This window comes from Gavialis gangeticus, unplaced genomic scaffold (assembly GCF_001723915.1).
Source record: "Gavialis gangeticus isolate Ggan-Ray unplaced genomic scaffold, GavGan_comp1, whole genome shotgun sequence".
Lineage (NCBI taxonomy): Eukaryota > Metazoa > Chordata > Crocodylia > Gavialidae > Gavialis > Gavialis gangeticus.
Window position 1 is genome coordinate 169,581,319 of NW_017729032.1, and position 22,942 is coordinate 169,604,260.

A 22,942-nucleotide genomic window follows, 5' to 3' on the forward strand; every position below is an offset into this window, starting at 1 on the left:
AAGGGTGCCTTGCCTGCCCCAGCTGCCTTGCAGGCCACCCCCTGCATTCATCTTCACTTTTACCTTTACCTGAAACATGCCCTGAATGGCTGACATGGACACTTGCTACCACTGCTGCTGCTGCTGACACCTGTACTGCCACTGCCCCCTCTCAGGAGATGGGGAGGGATTCCCCGCCACACCACCTTGCACTGCCTTGCACCACACTTGCACTGGATTACTTCCCTAATTGGCTGTTTGCTCCTGCACTCCCTAACAGCTGCCTCACCGCATCTGATCCAGTGCCTTGTTTTCCTGCCTGCTGCCCTGCTGCAAAGTGCCTGGCTGGAGGCCTGAGGGACTCCTGGACTGAGCTTCAACAAATGAAACTCCTCCACCACTCCAGCCATGTGTTACACCTGCCTCAGCAGGCTCCCCTATGCGTTTTGCCCTTGTGTGGTGAAGTCCTGTGATCCACTTCCCCTGCCTTGGTGTTTGTTGTGTAGCTGAGTAAGCCATCTCGAGTCTCCCCAGCCCTTGTGTATGTGTCCCCCTCTCCCACCTTCCCCAGGCATAGAACACCTGGTTTCCTGTGGGGCTGTAGCTCAGTGAAATTCAAACCCCTCCCCCCACAGCCCCAGCCTGCCCCTATTGGATTAACTACCCCTGTTGTGATTTTTGTTTTTTCTTTTCTAGTTTCCCTCTCCCTTATGTGAAGCAATGGCAGAGCAAGAGCCTTCTGGGGGAGGAGGGGAGACACCCCCCCAAACTTCCTGCAGCCCCCACTGTGGGGGCAGATTCCAGCCAGGCCCCCAAAGGGGCACATGTTACTACAATACACACTCTGGGGGCAGAGTCCAACCAACCCCCTCCAGTGGCAGACAAGCCTGTAACCCACACTGAGGGGGAAGATGGGGGCTCTAACAGGGAGCCAGTGGGGCCAAGGGGTCTCCCCTGGCCAGGCCTCTTCCAGAGGGGCCCCCACCATCAGGGACCCAGGGCAAGAGCAGTGGGAAGGGCTCCACTTCAGCCCCCTCCACAGCTGAGGATGGAAAGGGCAAGAGTCCCGCCCCAAAGCCTGGACCACTGAGGGGACTAGGTGTGCTACACCAGCCAGCACACTCACTCAGCCTGTTCCTGGCCCTAGCTCTGGCCTCACCAAGGCAGCTCCCCAGCAGAAGAACTGCAGCTATGTACAGGCAGCTGTGGGGTGACCCACAGCCACAGGGCATGGACGCTCTGCTGCCAGCCTTTCCAGCTCGGGCAGCAGGGTCCCCTTTCCAGCACTCACCCACAGGCAGGGGTGAAGTGCCAACTGCCTGAGTGGCATAAGCTGCACTTTCAGACCTGGGTGCAGGCCTTGGCTTGCATGGTGGGATCCCCCAAGATCATGGTGGCCTCCCGCTTTCATGGCACGGGTGTTTTTTTCCCTTGACTTGGAGGCCACCAAACAAAAAGCGGTGGAGAGGGTTCTGGTGGTGGAGGCAAGTATGTCCCCCTCAAGCCCCTAGAAGAGTTTGGGGTTTGTGGTTGTATATGTGGGTGAGGGGCTTCTGGGGATGTTTTGGGGGTGTGGGGTTTGTGGGTGGATTGTGGGGGGGTTGTGGGTGTGGGGGGACTCTGTGGGGGTGAGGAGGGTTGTGTAGGAGTGGTGGGTCCTCTGCTCACCCCCCTGCATAGCACACAGCCTTCCCTCCCCTGCAGCAGCAGTAGTGGGCAGTCAGCATGCTCGTGGCCTGCTGTTGGCAGAGCCCTGCATGGTGCACGGTAGTGCCTGAGACTCTGGGACTTTATGTGGTGCACAAAGTCAGCCCCACCTGATGGTACGTGACTTTGGACAGGACTGGGCTAGCTTCTGTTGCCCTCTGAGGCACTGCATGCAGAAACCATGTGCTACCTGGCCAGGTGCATGTAGCCAGCCCAGCCTGCTGGTATATGACTTTGGGCAGGACCAGGCCAGTTCCTGCTGCCATCCCCAGCACTGCACATAGGAAGCATGCACCATTGGGTAGGGCCAGCTTCATGGAAGGAGTAGTCAGTCCAGCCCAGTGGCATGCATATCCTGCGTGCAGTGCTGGGAGCCCTGGGTAGCAGCAAGAGTTGGCCTGGTGCTGGTTGAAGGCATGTGCCAGTGGGCTGGGGCCAGCTTTGTTCACCATATGGAGGCCCTGGATGTCAGGTGGTGCTGTGTGCCACTGGGCGGCTCTGCCAGAAGTGGGCTGTGAGTGCCCTGATGTCCCACTGATGGCTGCTGCTGCTGCTGCGGGGGTTATGGGGGCAGGGGTGTGCACCTTGCGAGAGTGCGGGCAGGGGACCCACCTCTCTCACACAATTCCCCCCCACCCCAACAACTTCCCCATCCCTACATAGTCTCACCCACCCCCACATCCCTGCTTACTGGGGACAGAGCTTGAGTCTGAACCACTGCTGCCAGCCTTGCCCCACTTCTATTTGCTCCAGCATGGTGAAGCAGTGTGCTGGAGCAGAAGAGGCACACAACAGGCATAGAGATGCTCTGGCTGGGTGCTAGAGCATGTCTTTGCAGGACCCAGCTTCCAGTTGCTTCAGGGCATGCCCCAGAAGTAAGCCCTGGGCTGCTTTTTTCTGGCTGTTTTATTAATTTTTTTATACCGGGATTTCCCAGTGTCAAACTCAGAGTCCGTGCTACAGACATGCAATATGGAGAACATTTTTTTGTTCCTAGCATGTCTCTAGTGGCATCTCAGACTGCTTTGAGATGCCTCAATAAGCACATGTTCACTCGTCTAGATGCAGCCCAACTGTCTTTGCATCAAGTTCAGGGTGCTTAAACAGTTTTCTCTGCCTGTGCTTCTGACTGTAGTGGAGCTTGCTGCCATCTCATCTTGAGTGAACTCTTACCTTATAGATGTCACAGAGTAACTAAAAGCAGCAAGACCACCTTGCGCAAAAAGAGAGAGAGTACAGATTAAACAGAAACCTATGCCTCATTGAAACTGTGTCACTGCTGATGGTACAAATTTGCACTACAGGGAAATTTGTTTCCTTAGAATGACTATCCAAAGGCTCAACTGAGTGTCTCTCAGGATATAAACAGACTTTGCAATTATTTGTTACCATTGAAAAAGAACAACTTGATCATCACAAATGTCTATTACTGAAGAAATGATCTCTGCCTCTCTGAAGATATCTGTCTAATACAGCTGCTAATTTAACAATTCGTCATTTTATAATATATGTTGTGTTATCAAGAAAAGCAGTTGGGCTTTAGATATATCCCCAGCAAAAAAGAAAAATGAATATATTACTGCATAAACTCATGTAGAGCTGGAGAACCCAGGGCACTTTTACATGTGCTCCAACGCATTCAGATTAGAACATGTCAGAGCAGGCTCAGATTAATTGAGTCTGCTGGAGTGTTCTAATCAAAATGCTCTAGCGTGCTGCAGCTTCTTGTGTATTCAGCATCCCACGTTTCAAAACGTCAGTGGGGCTGCTTTAACTAAAGTTTGTTGAATGTTAGTTAGTTAGTTAGTAGCCACTCTAATTAAAATGCCTACCACCCCCACCCCAAAGCATGTGTATAGGCACCCCCAATGTACAGCATCTAATTCCCTATTAAAAATACAAGCCATGCATGTATATACAATTGCCCAAGCACTGAAAAGGAAAACATACTTACTGATGGCAATATTTGTGACTGTGAAATGATGCTGTTGGGTAAACTGTTTTGTCTGCTTTCTGTAGTGACCTCTGCCCAAGTGACCTGAAACCCTGTCATGGGCTGATGAAGATTTGCTTTTGATATCTTCCAGGAAAAGTGACCAGTAATGTTACCTTCCTGAACAATGAAAGAGGCAGACAGATTCTCCGGTTTGGCTAACACTTTGGGAAGAATTTGTGCTGTAAAAAGACAGGGTAAAAAGTTAAGTCGAACTTTGAGCACTATTTGAAGTAATACAGTATTAGTATATTTGGAGATCCCAAGTTCACACTCAGATTCTTGCCATTTATATTTCTATATTCAATTTACATAGGATCCTGTCAACTTTTTGCCTTTTTTAAAATCAGAGTAAATCATATTTCATTTAAATCCTGGACAAAATTCAAACTTCAAAACCTGGTCCCCTTGGTTAGAGATGTTATAAGTTGTGACCTATGTCATCAGTAGGGTATAAAAACATGGGCTTCTCAGAATAAGAAACTGTATTTTCTTTACTGGGTTCTAGGCCACAATATCTTCTCTTCAGGGTTTGGAGTATCAGAAAACTTGGAGTATCATGCTATTTGGGGGAAGGAAAAAGAGCACGGGGAAGGGAGGAGGAAAGAAATCTCTACATAAATCAACAACAGGTCTGATATTAGCCTTGGTAAAGGCCATCTAAACAGGAAATTGTATAAACTCAGTTTAGGAGAGCTTCAAGGAAATTTTGCAAAATGGTTTCAGGCAGAAATTATTCATTTTGATTTTTCACTTGCCATTCATTCAGTCAATTATACCTGTGAGAAGTGAATCAAAATAGAAGACTTTATGCTTACTTTGCACAGATATATATGGTGCAAGGTTCAAGGAATTAGCATATCAGGATCACAACCTTAGGCCTTGTCAAAATGAAAGATGAGTGTTTGTTTTTATAAAAGTTAAGATATTAATTTAAACTGATACAAGTATACTAGTATTATCATCTGTATGGAGACTGTTATGCTACGAGTGGGATTTTATTTTGGCTTATGCTTGGGAGGAGAGTTAACTGAAACCAAACCAGGTCACTAGTCTTATAATGGGAAGGTTCATAAGGCATCTTATAGTGGTATAACCACCCTCTGTAGTTATATAACAGGTATTTATATATAACAGGTATTTTTCCGTGTTAACAAGTTGTTTTAATTAAGTATTCTAGTGCTTAAAAATATAAAGTAATTTAATGCGTAACTGTACCTTGATATATATATTTAAATAAAGCCCTGCCAGTCTCCTTTAAATAATGAAGCAGTACTATAGTAATCTTGTTAGGTTTGTAAAACTATACACCTACATATTTAATTTGATTCTATTTGCAACATGCAAAAATTCCAAAAATATTTGGAAAACAAATAATGCTAAAGTAGTTCTGTGGAGAATGACTGCTCTCTGACTTTTGTAAAAGATTAGCCCCTAGGCCGGTATTAAGTGAGGTACATAAAACAAGTAAATTCTATTTGTTTAGAAACTTTCAAGATGTTTTATACAGCTTGGTTTAACCTGATATACTTATGCACTTATTTACTTGAATCTGGCTGGTGAGTTCTTTAGATCATAACTTACCTCCTTCGGGTGGGCAGCTAATGTGCTTGTGATTTTTTCCCTTAAGAACAGAGCAAGGTGGCGTGGTAAAGAAAATACTTTCAGCTTTGAAACGGCCTTTAGATTTTGTGGGCTGAACAGTCACTTTGTATTTGCATAAAAATGACAGGTCCTTAAGAATTATGTAGTTTTCCTAGACCAAGAAAGACAGAATATGTTGCAAACAACTCTCTTTTAAAAATATGGTTGTCAGAATGTTTTTTTCTGATATGCTTGTCACGTGCAAATGCAGCTTTTATTCAGAGAACAAACAAATACAATCATATAATTATGATTAATTATAATCAGATAATATGATCATGGTGATTAGATATTTTTTCCCACAATACCTTAGTCATGCTGTATTAAAGTAACTCTCTTTTATCACTTGGAACAGTCCCCTGCCTATGATGGCAGTGGCAGTGGGAGAGTGAGGATGTAAATAGTAATCCAATTTTACAGAGTAAGAAAGCTGATTTAAGCTGCCCTGAAATACATTCTTAGTTCATGTTTAACAACTACTTTTAAGATGCATACAAGTTCCAATAAGATCTTATACACCCATTTCCTTGAGTACATTCACTTCTGTTATTCCTCTGTAAAAAGGGTTAGAAATGTTTTCTGGCTGAAGACTAGAATGACCTACACCAAGTCAGACGCAGGCAGAGCAGCAGGTGTTGGGTCCAGCCACCACTGCTGCCTCTGCTGTTTGTTCCTATAGCACACAGGGGAAGTGCCCACAGCTGGCACTTGTTCCCTCAATATAATGGGGAAAACATGAAGACATGTGTTGACTTAGAAATGGTATTTAAAGGCCTGTATTTGGGGGAAATAGGCTTATAGGTACAGATATATGTATTATAAGGTGTCAAGATGGGCAGCAGGGGTTAAATGGATTTCTAAAGACCTTGGGAGATGCACACACAGCTTCTCATGGCCCTGAAAGTAGACGGGCTGTCTAGCACAACAAGGACACATAGTCTAGGAAACAGCCTGGGAAGCAAAGGAAGTATGTATTATACTGTCTCATAAGACAAGATAAGTGACACCAGCAACAAGGATTCAGACAGCAGGGAGGCCTAAATCCCAGTTTTGGGGGAACAGACCAAACTAGGAGAATGTTTGGGAGGCTACGTGGATGTGTGACCACAGAGAGATGGCCAACCAGAGATAGCCACGGATGAAGAATCATCAGAAGTCATCAAGGGGGAAGAAGAATACAAAAGCAGAGACTTGAGACTTGAGAGCAGGACAAAGGGCCCTTCTCGTTCCTCCTGTCATTCCCTGTTCTTTCTTGTCCCTCTTTTTGTCCCATCCCTCCCCATTTTGCTCCCTGACAGGGGTCCCCATCCCCAATCCTGTCCCCCATGAAGGGTCCCTGAGGCCACCATGGACCGAAGATATACCAGTAACCTGTCTCATGCACACCACTGGAGGGGGGCTGTGGGCCTCAGCATCCCACCTCCAAACTGCTGACACCTAAGAGAGAAAGCCTCAGAGTGTAGCTTGCATCCTGAGATGTACTTTGACTCTGATGACAACCCTAGGATTGGTAGATAAAGAAATGTTTGATTGTTTGTATTGTTGCTTTTTTTGTTCTTACTCTGTATCAATAAATTCTCCTATTATCAACTGGCAGGTGTTGTGGTCAGTCTGAGGGTTGTGCCCACCCAGAACAAAGGTATAGGTGCTGGGTCCAAATCTAGTGTCAACAGATGAAGCCCCCTACAACCAATTGTCACTGAAGCCCTGAGTCCAGAGGCTAGATCCAATGGTTTTGCACCTATGGGCTGGATTAAATCTGAGGGCTATAGGTTGCTGACCCCTACTCTATAAGGAAGAAAGGATCAACAAAGCAGAATTATGTGTAACAACTCATCAAGAGTTTTCACACATTCTTTCTTGAAAGTGACATTTTAGACGCTTAATATTTTCATAGGCTGTTTTGAAAATCTCAGCCTGAAAGTTTTGGACTATGGATCTGAATAAAATTTTCAGAAAGTACTTTAGAGACCTAGGATCTCAAGTCCCAATGACTTTAAGCTCTTCAAGACACTTAAGAACATCTGGCATTTTTGCTCATTGTTTTAAAAGGTTGTAAGATTTTTAAAGACAAGCTCAATTAATCTTCTCTGAATGGGCATATAAAGTACTTGAGTAGTAGAATACACCAATATGTGTAAGGATACTTTCCTTACTGGATCTATCCTAAAGAGTTTTAGGATCAGGACTTTTTAGCCATGTGCTAACTGAAGACAGTTTCTGAACTGTTTTAGAATCAACATCATCATCTTCATCATCACCACAAAGCAATGAATGGTTCTTACAAAGAGACACAGTGGCCATGTCTACACAAGCAGTGGACTGCACAGTTGTTACTGTGCAGTCATTTAGTACTTGCATAACCAAGTACAAAATGACTGAACGGTAACTGGTGTCACATCACAATTAGTGTCCGCCAATGCCACCGTGCAGTAGCAATGAGCAGTAGTACTGTGCAATAGCATCTTGAGTAGACATGCCCAGTATGTACCAATTAGAAAAGACCAATTATTGTAAAAAGGATTTCCAAGAAAATAAAATCGAAACAATTAAAAACAAAAAACAAAGACATCTACAATGCACGTGGCCAGTTGTATGAAAATTCTTTCCTGACCTCTAGTGGCAAAAGGATTATTTAATAATATTAGTTCGCTCTTACATAAGTGTGAATAAAACTTATGCACCAATCATAAACTTATCTATTATATTTTTTAATCTGCCTACAGCACTCTGACCTCTTGTAACAGTAAAATGACAGGCTAACAGCCTGCTTTGTGAAAAACTATTTCATTTCAATAATTCCCATTAACTTCCTTAAGTTGATCTTTTATCACATGGCATGTTAAAAAGGAAGGCTGATCATCTTTTTTCATACTTTTTAAATTATTCATTGATTATGGTTCACTAATATCAATCACTAATATTGGATCGCATGTTACTTGACTGAGACTATTAGTTCAATAGGCAGAGACACTGTAAATATATACTTGAGATAAAATGTGTATTTATGTAACATTTCTCTACTTGTCAGGTTCTTAACACTATACCCATCGCTGTAATGTCAGTACACTTTCCTGAATTAAATGCTTGCATTTGTCACCCTTTTCTTACTTTCTAACAAGGCAGAATCTGTGTGGATTCTTCTCATGTGTGGAAATAAACCTAGTTTATTAATTACAATTATTGTTTGGTATTTGCATTGTAGTGGTGCTCTGGGGTCCTAATTATAGATCAAGTACCCATGGTTCTAGATGTTGCACAAACATAACAGTGTACAAACAAGTTTGCTTTGTTCTAGTAACTAGATCTCATCTAAAGTATTTGAATGCAGGAATTTATTTTGAACTCTCATTCATTAATATTTAAACTGACAAACATAAATACAGATTAACCCCTTCCCCCCCATTCCTAATGCATCTGATTAGTGAAAAATAGGTTGTACTTATAATTACAGCATCACTTCCCTCATCCGTCCTCCCAGCTTGATTATTAGGATCCACTCAGACTTAGCAAAAGTAAAAGTAAGAGCAACTTACGTAGGTCAAATCAGTTACTTTTTCAAGTCCTTTAGTTTCATTGTGTTCACAGGATTCCCGTAACCAGTGGACATGGAACTGATTCATGCTGGGGTCTAAATGGATATAAAAAAGATAGGTAAAAGGAGAGATATACATTACAACTACCTTCAGCTTTCCTGGCTTTTTCAATACCAAAACGAAGATTTTAAGTTCTTAAGAACTTTGGGACTGTCAGTTCCTCACCATTCATAAGCTCTTACAATCCCCACAAATGAAAAAGGAAAAACTTATGCATGTCAATAATTTAATGCATGTATTAACACAAGTAGGGGTAAGTAACAAAAATGTAAGTATCCCTTGTTCGGAGCATTGAAACGTGGACTTACACTGCCAAATATCTGGGGAATGATAGGAATGACTCTGTGCCAACAACTTGAAACCGTTTACATTGCCAGAGCATTGCATGGCACCATTCTGGAAATCTGTGTTTGATGTGAAAAATGCCATATTTCTCTGAACCTTGTACTCTCAGATTATATTGTGAAACCTCCTCCATAAGCAGCCAAGTGAAAGTCTAGTCATGACCATGAGGAACAATAAAAAAACCCTGATATTGCTCCCTTTGAAACCAATGGCCAAACTCTCATTAACACCAGTGGTACAGGCTCCTTAAAAGCAATTTCAGAACTATCAAGCAGTTCCGCATGTAAATTCCTGGAAAGCTCCGTATATCATTGCAAGGATAGACAATGTATAAGAAAGCAGATCGCAAGAGAAAGCAGACTACAGTAAAACAAGGAGCAATAGGGAAATAAGACAGAAAACGCATCGAGTGGTACAAATATATCTTGTCATTTTCCTGGATTCAGTATTCAGATATCTGTTTATTGTGGCTGTAAAAATTACATGTCTGTTATTACTAATTAACTTGGTATGCCACAGCTGCTCATGCCAAGTGCCTGATTGTGGGTTTCAGGAGGGGAAGCAAATATCTTTGATGGCTGCCGGGCTGATTTGGCAATAGATTGCTCTGAGCAATTTGGAAGCAGAAGAAAAGAATTACAAATTAAAGAGAAAATAAGTAGTCACACAAATGGTATTTGGTAGGAAATACTGATTGGAAACTTACTCAAAATGGTTTTCTGTAGCAGCTCTCTACATAACGTATGTGCTAATTATTTTCATGACTGCTTTTGAAGCCCAAAGTTTTTCAATAAGAAGCAAACTAAGAAATAATGGGCTGTGCCCTGATTGTTCTCTCTCATTTAAAAAGAAATAAATTGAGGTTTTTTTCACTTGCATCTGATTACCAGGGCTTTGCCATTGGACATGCCTGTTAGACTGAGAAACAAACTTGCAGTGCATCTGTGAGCAGGTTTCATCTGATTTCATCTGCTCTGATTCATTCAATTATTGCCTATCCCTTGCTCCCTCTTCTGAGACAAGAACACAGGACATGCAATCCATCACCTGGCTTCTAGGGATCTGAAAACTCACTATTGTTATATTAAGCATCTGTAGTCTTTGCCAAATGACTACACAGTAAATCCTCTTATTGATCACATACTATTGCATAATCAGGAAATCATCCCTTTAAATACACTTACACAAGACGGATCATTTTCAGATCAATGTAAGCTATAAATGCAGCCTATTTATAGTTGCTATATAGAAATAGCACTATAGCTTTGTCACAGAAAGACTAACTGAACCCAGGTTACTGGTCCACTACAAACTGGACAATACCACCACAATTCAATTTAGGCCGCTAAATACCCCCATAGCACACATCGTAAAAAAAAAAAGAATCCTTAAAGCTTTGGAAGTTATCTTCGGTTAAGTATCCTAACATGCTAATCCAGAAGTTTAGCTAATTGTCTGTATGGAATTCTCATTTATATTAGGTTTTCACACAAAATTTGATGTATTTCCAGATTCTGGCAATATAGGAGGCTTATTGGGACTATGGGAATCACTCCTGTTCATTCTCCAATTTACCTGAGCGGTCCCCTTGGGCACATACCAATTGTTGCATATTTGTAATATCTATAATGATATGTTCTGTTAAATGGGAAAATAAAGAGAAAACCACCATGACCTATATGTGAGTTATCATAGTTAACGTTCCATCAACAAAATGGCCTCTGAGCACTGAGACATGGTTACGGTATGAAAAACAAATAACAACATTTCATTTTTTTTCAGTTTACCAGACTATTGTGAATAATACAATTATTTGTTTGGACAAATATATTCTTAGCTAGAGCTGACATGGGTAATGAAAGCTGCAGCTAGGGCCCTCCAAATCTTTCCGTTCTAAAGGTTCATTTTCAGCAGATTGAATTTTCTAAAACTTTTTTTGTCCTGAGGCTGAAATTTTTCAGGTTTTCTCTCTGTTTTGGTGATATTTTTCTTTTTTCTTGTTTGGTCACTTTGAATAACAAGACATTTGGAACAAAAATAATTAAATTTACCAACAGTATTAACAAAATTTTCCTTTCTATAAAAAAAACTTGTGACAAAAGTCAGTGATTTGGACTGAAACATAGAAATATGTATGGGAGATAATCCATATTTCAGAGAGATACTTTTTAACAGCTGGGAGAAAAGCAGATATTTTTAATTTGCCTGGATTACAAAGAAAAAAAACATTCTTTTTTACAAGATCTCCTTTTAGAACTATCTTAACATACTGAAAAATAAAATGATACAGAATGAACTTGTATAGAATAATAGACAATTACAAGTAAAAAAAATTAAAATTACTCTGAAAATGCATTTCCTTTTTCTCTGTTGTGGTTAGTGTGTGAAGATCGTGGCTCTAAAAGTTATATGAGTGCTATACATCTGTATCTTTGATAGTTGAAGCTGTACATCTGACAGCTTTAAACATGTGAAAGAAAACTGTTATATAACTATTTCTAACAGCTATGTGCATTTGTTCACCAGTCTCACACCACTACTGTGCCTTTATTTGATTGTTGTTCCTGTAGTAATAGTAATAGGAGTTGTTCATTTTGTTCATTACCAGCCACAATCATGGCAGCAGGAACTCCTGCTAATAGTGCACTGGCAGTCAGTTCAACAAATTGGGAAATGACTGGCTAGGCTGCAGTACTGCAGAAAAGGGCTTGGGGGTTATACTGAGCCATAAACTGAATAAGAGCAAACGGTGTGCTCTTGCTGCAAAAAAAAAGCCAGTAGCTTATTTAACTGTACAAATAGGAACTTCACTTGCATGTCAAAAAGTAGGTGGACAAATTAGAAAAAAGGTTAACAGAAAGCAAAAAAAGTTATTAGAAGCCAAGGTAACCTGACTCATGAATAAAGGTTTAAAGAACTGGGATTATTTAGTCAGGGAAGAGAAGGCTGAGGGGCAGTCAAGTATCAAAAGGGTAGTTATAAAGAAATGGTGACTGCAGGGAACAGGGCATGGAGAAAGTCTTAAATTGCAATCAGGTAATTTAGGTTCCCTAAGAGGAAGAGGATGGCTAACAGAGTGGCCACTAACACATCCCCAGAATACAAGACATACCCTTGGTTAGGGGTGGAACCACTGGTCCCCTTGCTCAATCAGAGGTGAGGGGTGGGGTCACTGCCTCCTCGGCCAATAAGCAGCAAGGGCCGGAGCAACCCTAAAAGGCTCTCCCTCCCTGGCTCAGAACCCAGCTCCTCCTGGCTGTGCACCACCCTAACTCTAGGCACAGACAACAGAATTGCAAGGACAAATGATTGACAGTATTTCCACTTGGGTGTCTGTCACTTTAAGGGCTGGAGCAGGGAGCTGCCAGGTGGCTGATGATAGTGGCCATTTGCAAGAGCTGCCATTTTTGATAGCTATGTTTTAAAAGCAGAGCAGTTTGTGTTCAGCTGGATGGGGAGTAACATTGCCTGGTGGAGCTCTTGCTCCAGAAATATCTCAGAGGTAAGGGTGAGGCTATGGGGATTGGTCCTGGGCATGACCTAAAACCAAACCCGGCTGAGATAGGGAGGCCTGGTGGGACTGCCAGTGGTGCAGCAGCCCCACACAAATACCAGGACTGCTCACCTCCCTGGTGAAGGTTGGGTCAGGGTGCCTGAATAACACCCTGCCCCCACCTTTGGGTGGGTTATTAGGAGGTTTGAAGGGAGCCAGGCATGCAAAATATCTGCACCTGAGCCCTATGGGGTGTTGGACCCTGGAGTGAGGGCCAGGCATGTTGAGTGAGCAGCACCTGAGCCCTAGGGGTGTAAGACCCCAGCCCTGGGAGAATGTGGAGTGAAGGTCAGACATGCTTAAGTGAGAGAAGCACCTGAACCTGTCAGGGTGGAAGACCCCAGGTCCCAGAGAGTAGGGGGCAGAGTTGTGACCCAAGGGAGGGGCATAGTGGTCCAGTGAGGGGCCAGGGGCAAAGTCGGCCCATAGTTGAGCAATTGCTCAGTCCCGTTCGGGTGAGGGTCACCGAAGTGGCACAAAAGATCATGCCAGGGCTGACTGAAGGGTGAAGAGAAAAGCCTGAGGATCTCTCTGGAGTAGGGTGGAGCGAATGTGGCCTGAGTAGGCAGTATGTGAGAGGCCCTTGTGATAGAGGGGCGGAGAGTGAGATACCCTTGTGAGGGGGAGGTGGTATGTGTGTGGTTTGAGAAGGCAGCATGAGAGAGACACAAGCATGTGTCCAGTTGGACCTGGCTTTGAACCGGAGATGGAACACACTGTGTGGCATCAGCAAGGCATGGGACATGTGTAGGGATGGTAAGTATGTGTTATTATTGAACACGGTTATCTGGGAGCATGAAGGGCAGCCTTCTGCCTATTAAACATCCCAATCATTCATCAACAAGCCAGGCAGTTTGCCCAGAGACAAAGGCGGGCCATACTAGTATTGGCCCTGGAAGGTGCCCTTGCCACACCAGTAATGAACTGAAAAACAGGACTTGTTGCAATCCATTCCTTATTCAGAAATGGACAGGGATAAAGGGTTTAAAAATAGGATGGTCCAGTATAAAACGGGACCAATGACCATCCTAATGGCTAAGCATGGCAACAGTTTGCCGAGAGAATCTTGATCCTTGGAAGTTTTTAAAAGCAGGTTATACAAACAGTTGTTTTGAATAGTTTAAACAGAAATGATCCTGCCTTGATCAAAAGCTGAACTTGAACAGGATGAACTTCTGAGGTTCCTTTCAGGTCTACTTTTTAAGAGTATGTGATTTTAAGTTGCAGGTTAGTCTAATGACAATTAATATAACTACAGTTAAATATAATAGATACAATTTTACAGAACAAAATACAGGTGAAGGTAATTCATTACAAATTCAGTGAGCTACAGGTTGTACCTTTAAGTGAAAAGTTAAGTGTGTATTTATTATACCGTATTGCATAAAATCTTGTCTTCATTTAGCCCAGTTCCCTGCTATTACAAAGAACAAGGTAATATAATCCCTTTCAAAAACTGATCAGGCTCCACCTGAAAAGTTGTTAGGCATACAGAGATAAAAAACCTATAGGATATCTGTTCCAGAATATTAGTCTGCAGATAATTAAATACTCTATTGAAAAAATTAAAGAGGTTAATAAAAAGGGTGCTGTATATCAGAGGTTCCCAACTCCCAGGCCACAGTCTGATACTGGGCCATGAAGGGTTGGCTGCCAGTCTGCAGGAAGGTTGGCTGCTGGACGGGATCTTAATTATACTCAGTATAAAAATGGGTTGGCTGCCAGTCCGCAGTATGCACTTCCAGACCGCAGTCTGCCAGTCTGCAGACCAGTCTGTGGTCACTTCCAGTCTGTGCAGTGGCAACGCGTAGGTGGTGCATGGAGATGCACGTGCACCCCCTGAGAGCACTGGTGCACCCCCTGACAGCAGTGTTCCCTGTTTAGGTGATGGGCAAGGGGGGCAGGGGAGAGTGCTGCTGCCCCTCTGTGAGCACCAGCCGAGGAGTGGGGGCCGATCATGCCAACTCTGGGGGGCAGGGGTTCCCTCACGGCCAACTGCACTGACCCGGAAGTGCCAGCTGCCCGCCCAGAAGTGGCATTTCCGCATTGCCTCAATCAGCCATGGGGGGAATCCCCCCCACTGGTCAGCATGATCAGCTGCGGGGGGACCCCCCCAGTCGCCAACTGGCCGCTGGAGGGGGCAAGTGTCCCCCCTAACTCAGGAGGCACCAATTGCCTGTGGGTCTGCGGTCACTTCTGGCCCATGGTCTAAAAAGGTTGGGAACCACTGCTGTATATGCATGAAAACACACACATACCTAACCTTTCCGTTTGTTTTAAGATTGCAGATCCCCAAACATTAACTAATGAACAATGAATTAGGAGGGCATTCTAAATGGATAGACTTAATGTGCACAATGCTAAATATATGAAATAGAAGAAAAGCTAGTTACAGAAGAAAGAAGTAATGGAATTGAAATAACTACTTCTAGGACTACCGGACTATTGAGCTTCTAAAAAATGTCCCATATTATCCAATTCCACTAAAAATATTCTAATGATATAGACAATTTTACAAAACTGGACATTGTTTCTAAATACCCAACCTTAGATGTTTTAGGGATCTCAAATACCCCCCCCGTCCCCAAATTAAGAGTCCTATTGAAACTAGTGGCCACTTTTGAACATTTTGGTCATAATAACTGATAAAGGAAATCAGGTTTCTAGGCAGAGAAAAAGTTCACTAAGGCATCACTTAAAATTCTGAGCACTTTCATATATTTAAATGTGTTCTTGAATTGGAACCCTATCTAGGGTCTGAATAGCAGAAATTTGATTTAGGGAATTGTTAGAGGTGGTTGAAAGCAATTCTTACAACAGATATTCCATCTGTATCTAATGATTGATGTACTTACGTCTGTTTAGAAAATCTCCCAAAACAACTGTACTTAACATTTCAATTCTTCTTCAGATGGAATATCTAGTTTAGTTTTTGGGTTTTTTTATAAAACTTTTGAATAATTTAAAGTAGGGAACTTCTATTTTTTTCCAAAGGCTTTTTACCATTTCTCTTCTGCTGTAGATTCTCCATATGTTACTTGCCATGTGAATGATTTGATTTAATGTGGTTCATTTTCATCCCATCATATTGCTACAGATATTTATTTTAGCCTCAAATACATTCTTTTATGGCTGAAGAGTTCCAGATCAACAACATGGGGAACTTAAATCCTTTTCGTAGCTAGAATAGGCAGTGATATAGCAAGGGCAGCAGCAACAGGACAAGCCTCTCCATGGCATCAAGCCAATGTGTTTCAACACTGTTCTGAGACACAACCTATACAATTAAGAAAGAGTTCTAATATTATAAAAGCCTTAGTCTGTCTGTCTGTCTGTAATGCTTTATTCACACTGTGATTGGCTGACAAACAGCCAATCAGAGTGTGAACAAGCATTTGAACAGGAGTTGGTGGCTGTGGAGTGCTGCCATGATGGTGGGGACACAGGGGATGGGGATGCTCCCTGGAGGCAGGGACAATGGAGCAGATGGAACAGAGGGGGCGAGGCCAGCCTGCCCTGCTCCCTGAAGGTGGCAATGATGGACCGAAGGGCGGGTAAGGCCACCAGAGCTGGCCTTGCCTCCCCCCTTACTCCTTGCAGGTGATGGAGGTTGTGCTGGGGGGGAGCAGGGTTGGGATGTCATGGAAGCCCACCCCACCCCACCCCACTTCTGTTCTCGCTGCCTGCAGAGCCCATTGCGGTGGCGGTGGGGTGAGGAGTGGGCCCAATGTGGGTTGGGAGAATAGCAGGCACTCCATGGTGGTGGCAGTGGGGGAAGGGGAGGAGTGGGCCTGGGACCGACACAGTTGGAAGGAGGACCAAGCCCGAGCCAGGGGAGAAGCCAGCCCACCTCGGTGGTGGAGGGGAACAGCAGGCCTGGCCTGATGTTGCCTGATGCGTCAGTGTCTGGGGGAGGGAAGGACTGAACCTCCTTCCCCACTTGTGCCTGGGTCCACTCCTCCACCCCTCCATCTGCTCCGAGCCTGGTCCTCCTTTTCCCCTGCTGCTGTCAGGTTGGCCTGGGCCAGCTGCTCCCCCTGCTGTGGTAGGCTTACTTTTCCCCACCCTCGGGTCCTCCACCGTATCAGGCCCAGGCCCCTCTGCTGCGGCGGGGCTGGGGAGTGGGCCCAGACCTGAAGCAGCAGGAGGTAAAGGGGGAGCAGGCCCCAATGTGGGGGGAGAGGCACAGGGCTCCATCCCCACATGCTCCCCCCCATTATTCCTGACTGATAATTGGCTAGTATAGTTTCATAGTTTCTAGGGTTGGAAGGGACCTGAGAAGATCATCTAGTCCGACCCCCTGCCATGGCAGGAAAGAGTACTGGGGTCAAACAACCCCAGCAAGGTGTTCATCTAACCTCCTCTTAAAAACCCCCAGGCTAGGAGCCTGCACCACTTCTCTTGGAAGTTGATTCCAGATCCTAGCCGCCCTGACCGTGAAGTAGCGCCTCCTGACATCTAGCCTAAGTCACCGGATGCCATGGGCTAGGGACAAACATTCAAAAAAGCCTGAGCCTGAATTGATTCAGTCTTTGCAGGTTAGTCTAACCTACAGAGAGTGAACTGGTTTGCAAATGGATAGATGTTCAGCACAGAGGGAAACTCTTCCCCTTCTTCCCTCTCCCCTACTGCCACAGGGTGGGGAGGGGAGCTCTGTTCGGTGTTGGGGAGCTCTTCTCTTTCCCACTCCTCCCCCCCCCCACTGTGTGGTGGGGAGGGGAACACTTCAAGGCTGCTCATCCCTGGAGGGGGCTTTTCCCCTGGCTTCTCCCCCACCACCGAGGAGAGGAGAGGGGAGGCTCCATGCAATGCTGCCCAGCCCCAGATGGGGACACTTCCCCAACTCCCCCGCTCCCAGGATGGGGACGGGGGCTCTGTTCCATGCTGGAGGGTACTCTTCCCCCTCATCCCCCTGCCCCCACCCCTGCCACAAGGGGCAGAGAGGGTGAACTCTGTGCAGGTTGGCTGGCCCTGGCACCAGAGGGGGATACTTCTCCCCCCACCCCGTGGTGTCTGTTCAGTGTCTCGCCATGTCCCGTCCCTGCTCTGATTAGAGAGCAGAGGGGAGGGGCCAGCCCAGCTCTGAAGCAGAGCAGACCATTGCCCAGAGAGCATGCCAGGATGTGGGGGGAGTCTGTTTTATCTTAAACCAGCAAGGGGTCTGGGACAGACATTGCATACACCAGTTTGAGCCAAATCAAGTTAAGGCTGATACTACATTTAACTAGATTATCTCAGACCAGTTTCAGTCATTTTCAAACTGGTTTATGTGCATTGAATGTCTGTTCTGTTACAGTTTTAAACCAGTTTCTAATCACTTAAACTGGTTTATGTGTAATGTCTGTCCATAGCCATGGTGACATGTTATTCTACTTCTCTTAAAGTAAGATTGTGACTGGACCTGGTGACTAGGGTATTTTTATGCATCTAATTGCTGCAGCACTGGATGCTTTGAAAATCATGCAGCACTGTAATGTTTGCAGTTGTATAAGTGTGAAAATGCTCATTAGCGCTGAGAAAATAGCAGTGGCGTACTTTTGAACTAAAACACATAGAAGTCGCTATTTTCTGTGTGCAAATGTGCATTGAGCCACTTATACGAGTTCATGCGATGCAGTTCAGTGCATGTAAGCTTGCGTGCAGATCTCTGGCATGTCAAGCGTTGGATCTCTGGCATGTCACGGGACCATAAAGTATGTGTATAAATTCCCTCGAGTAATAGGAGTAAAGTACGCCAGTTTTATTCATTGAAGCACTACTGGGTGAACTGGGGTGGCAAATCTAAGTCTCTAGCCTCTCCCTGTTCCCTCTATGCAGGATAGAACCGGAGCCAACTTCTGCTCCCATGCTGCAATCCCTGGTCGCAGTATCTAGTACAGGAACTCAGGGAATCATCTCCCAGCTCTTATACAACTAGGTAATCATAATAGTTTGGCTACAATTCACCTCATCATGAACAGTAAAACATGCAAACTTAAAATTTAATTTCTATGAGTATTTGCACAAGCAAAATTCAAATGGTAAAATGTTCCAGGAAAATAAATATGAGGCTTGAATACAGGGAGAAAAAAATAAAGTAAATGATTGTAATTTTTTTTTTATATGCTATTAGTACCTATAATTCTATCTGATGCAAAAATGCAGCTAAACTCAGATGGCCCACACAGCAATATTCTGTATGACATCACAAAGTAATGCTAAAACATGATCTAGGTGAGAAAGTAGAGAATACTTTAACTATCTGAAACTTCAGATAGGGAGAATATAACTACTAGTTCCTAAAACGGAATTTGACCACAGTGTCCTACTGGGGTTCATAATACTTCTCTTGCAAAAAGTGATGTAAGATTTTTAATAAACACAAACCATTTGGTTTATGTCTCCCAAGAAGCAAAATGTCTCTTGCAAACCTATTAAGTCCTAATCTAATGGTAGGACTGTGCATTGAAAGGAAAAAAAAGGTATACTTCAGCCTGTTCACTGGGCCATTCATATTGTTTCCTGTAGTTATCAGAGTATCTGCATATGGAATACATCTTAAGTGGAGGTCCTAAACCTAACATTCTAGGGCTAATATTCCTGTTCCTGGCCAAGACTGTTTTATGTTGTCATAATAATCTAATGCTCTTTTGTGTTGTGCAAGACTGTTACTGCTGTTCGGCAACTCTCTAGCTTTCTATGCAGTTTTAGGGGTGCTCTCTTAATATTTGGAAATAAACTTTGTACAATTGTTGTAGTTGCTTGTTGACTGATTCATCCAACCATGTAAGGAGAAAAACAATCCCAAAATATCATTAGGTTTCTTTTTGATTATAGAATGCTTAAGTCTCATGACAACTCTGAAATAAAAATCTCAAATAATTCCTCATTCATTCAATGAAATTAAAGTAAACTGCAAAAACTCTCAACTGTCTTTAAAATCTAATTCAATAAATAGTCTTTCAAAAGCTAATTTATACTCTGAAAAATGGGCGGTAGTGTTTAAATTGTAAAGCATTAGGTATTTCATTTTATGCCACTTAAAACAAGTTTTTTTTCTCTCTCTTCTTTCCTTTCCTTTCCCTTTTGAATACATCCTCTGTATCATAAAATAGTAGGTCCTTTCCAAGAAGTACATTAAAATAAAGTATGTACTTTAAAAATGGGTCCAAGTTATAAGTATGGATCCAACTGTGGATCCATACTGTAGATTTTATACTATTGGGAAATGGAGACATATCTCTAAATATCTTTGAAAATCTGTGTGTTAATTCATCTGGTTAGTGTGATGCAGTTAATATGTTGTCACTAAATAAGTGACATGATAATACCTGAAATATAATTTATATGTAATAAGAACTCACTTTATAGAATGCACTTCTCATGGTTAACTAGACAAGAAGAGATTAGAACAAGTAAATGTGAATACTTAAAAAAATATTACTGCTGCAAAAGAAAGATACTGTGTTTGAAAATACACCATTTTTCTTGAACAGTCAAAATAAATTCAGACAGCTTGTTTAATAGCTGGCCAATATATATTTTAATTCTGTAAAATGAGTTTGCTTTCTGCAAGCAATTTCCCAATTTGCGGATGTATATCTGCCAACAGTTATAAAACACTCTTTATAAAATTCCACATTATGATGGCACACACTGAACTATACTGATGGCAAGGGTTTTTCATCTGCAGTCAGTTTTCAGTCTGATCTATTAATGTAAACTCATACTGTTCAAACTTGTTCTCAAAAGAGATTATTCTCCTAAAGTTAAGTTAATAATAACCAGGGATCCTGGTTTTCTCTGATAAAAAAATCCCCAATTTTTGGATTAAAAAAAGTAACCCAAAATCTGCATTTTTGCACTGTTACAATGAAACGAAAATTGGGGATTTTTTTATCATAGAAAACCAGGATTCCTGTTAAAAACAGACCTCCTGCTGGAAGCATGGAAATGAAGTCAATAGGACTACTACTTTCACAAGACAAGTTATATATGCTTATCAGTGCTTGCAGGATCAGAGCTCACATGCTTTCACAATTTCTTATATTGATTTGGGGTGATAGTGAGTCTCATATGGAGGCCTTCACCATTAGTTCAGAAATTCTTAAGTGAAGCAAGTATGCTGGAGGTTTTATGCCCAGCCCGAGAATGAAGGCCATGGGTATAGGACAGCAGTTTGGGCATGGGCCAGTGGATCTATGGAAAGGGTATAGAAATCTGCAGACACTGTACCAGTCCATACTGAACACAGGGATATTGTGCTGCATTTTCAAGATTGCCTGTCATTTGAAAGGAGTCTTCTACTCATTTGGTTTCCCATATGGGAAACATAAATTTCAACATTATCAATCAATGGCAAAGTTACACATCCAAGTGCATGCTATCTTTACTAGTTGTATTATTTGTTAATGAGTTTTTAATACAACTCTCCAGGTACCTCCTTAGTTCTTCAGGCACCTAATAGAAAAAAAAAATATTTTGAGTATTGCATTTGATTTACAAAAGTATTAGAAAACTGATTGATAGTCAGCCACATGATTGCCTTTCCTTCTCCTGAGTGGAGTACAACAGAAAGATAGAAAAAGCCCAGAAGTTCAGCAATGGGAAAATATATGACCCAGTGTTGCATACTCTTCTTACTACCATATAGCAGTAGCACTCTGGTAAGAAAGTAGAATTACCCATTGTGCACACATTTATTTCTCAAGCTGTATTGGGTGATACAATGAAGGTTTACTGCAATAAATTCTTTTGTGCTTCAGAAAGAGGTTTTCCTGTTGGTCTGACTATTTTCTTTCAATGTCATAGCTTTAATATACACTTACTTTATTGCCTGAAGAACTGCAATGAGGCTAGGAACAAACATTGTACCTGTGTTTGTCCCAGAACAGAAATATCAACAGATTAGCATGTAACACATCACTCTTCTAATCAGGGGCCAGTGAGCAGTTGACTGCACTGCCATTTTTCTGCCACTGATTATATCATGCAATTCTGGAAAAAACTGTTCAGACATACTTTGCAATATCCCAGGGTAAATGGTCAGTATTTCTTATCCATTTTTATCCTGGGAAAATGGATGTTGACATCTGTACAACTGAACTTTACTCCAGGATAACATGGTTTATTCTGGGATAAATATTACATCTCTTTGTAGCCTGAGGTAATATGGTAAAACAGAAAATGGACTGGTGTTCAACCATTGATTTGCCTACTGCACCAGTTATTACTTACTTAAAGAATGACTAGGTGCTCAAGCAATACTGATTTACTTTCAATAACAATCATATTATCCAGCACTTTAGAGCTAGCAAAACTTAATGACACAGAATAGTTCCATTATCTTCAATGAGTAAGGAGTGCAGGGCTGGATCATGTCCCTGTTAGGGACAATAGTGGGAAGTGTTTAAATTATTTTTTAACTCTGTGGCATGAAAATGACTTTTCACAAAAAATAAAGAAAAAACCCCAGTGTAAATAGTTGCCTCATTTATCTTCCTTCCTATATGTTGATTTTGTTTCTCTACAATACAGTTTCAAAAGGTTTTTTGACAGCTTTCTGTTTGCTTTGTCTTACATTTTATTTTTCTCTTTAATTTAATTGATTATTCCTGGTCAGTTGTTTTATCAGAAAAATGGAAGGGTTTTTTGTCCCTCTCCACTTAAAGTGTTCGTTTTATATTTCTGGCAAATATTAAAGCAAAGAATCAACTCTGAAGCCAAGTCTTAATGCATTTTAAATGTTTAACTTTTGAAGTAAAAGCAAAGGGCAAACAACTTGACACTAAGTGGAAACATCCAAGAAGTCCATAAAATGTTTAATATGGGCTAAATGCTGGGTGGGAAGAGCGAAGATTGAACTGGAGCTTTTCCTGAGTAGGAACAGTTGTACTATTCCTAAATAACAGCCACTAAACATTAACAATATGGAGAAAGCATAAGTTTAGGAAATGAGACTGTGACATTCTGATTTGGAAGGAAATTATCACATTAAATTACAGTGTGTTGGTCTTTTTATGAGAATTAGTGCAGTAAGTGATGCAAATTATGGCAGTAGGAGTATAAAGAATAAAGTCCCTCTTTTTTTTCGTGGGAAATATCTCCTTCTAAAACCCAAAGGGTATTTGACTTTGGAGGTACTTA

General features: G+C 42.5%; 1 protein-coding gene across 1 annotated transcript in view; it reads right to left on the reverse strand.

Annotated features, from left to right (window-relative positions):
- The window catches only part of ANOS1 (anosmin 1), a 210,786-nt gene that overhangs the window by 12,747 nt on the left and 175,097 nt on the right, over positions 1–22,942 (reverse strand). The window contains exons 9-11 of the mRNA XM_019524957.1: positions 8,860–8,954; positions 5,264–5,435; positions 3,641–3,861 (exon numbers count right to left, since the gene is read on the reverse strand). Coding sequence (XP_019380502.1) covers positions 3,641–3,861; positions 5,264–5,435; positions 8,860–8,954 — 488 coding nt within the window. The remainder of the gene's footprint in view (positions 1–3,640; positions 3,862–5,263; positions 5,436–8,859; positions 8,955–22,942) is intronic.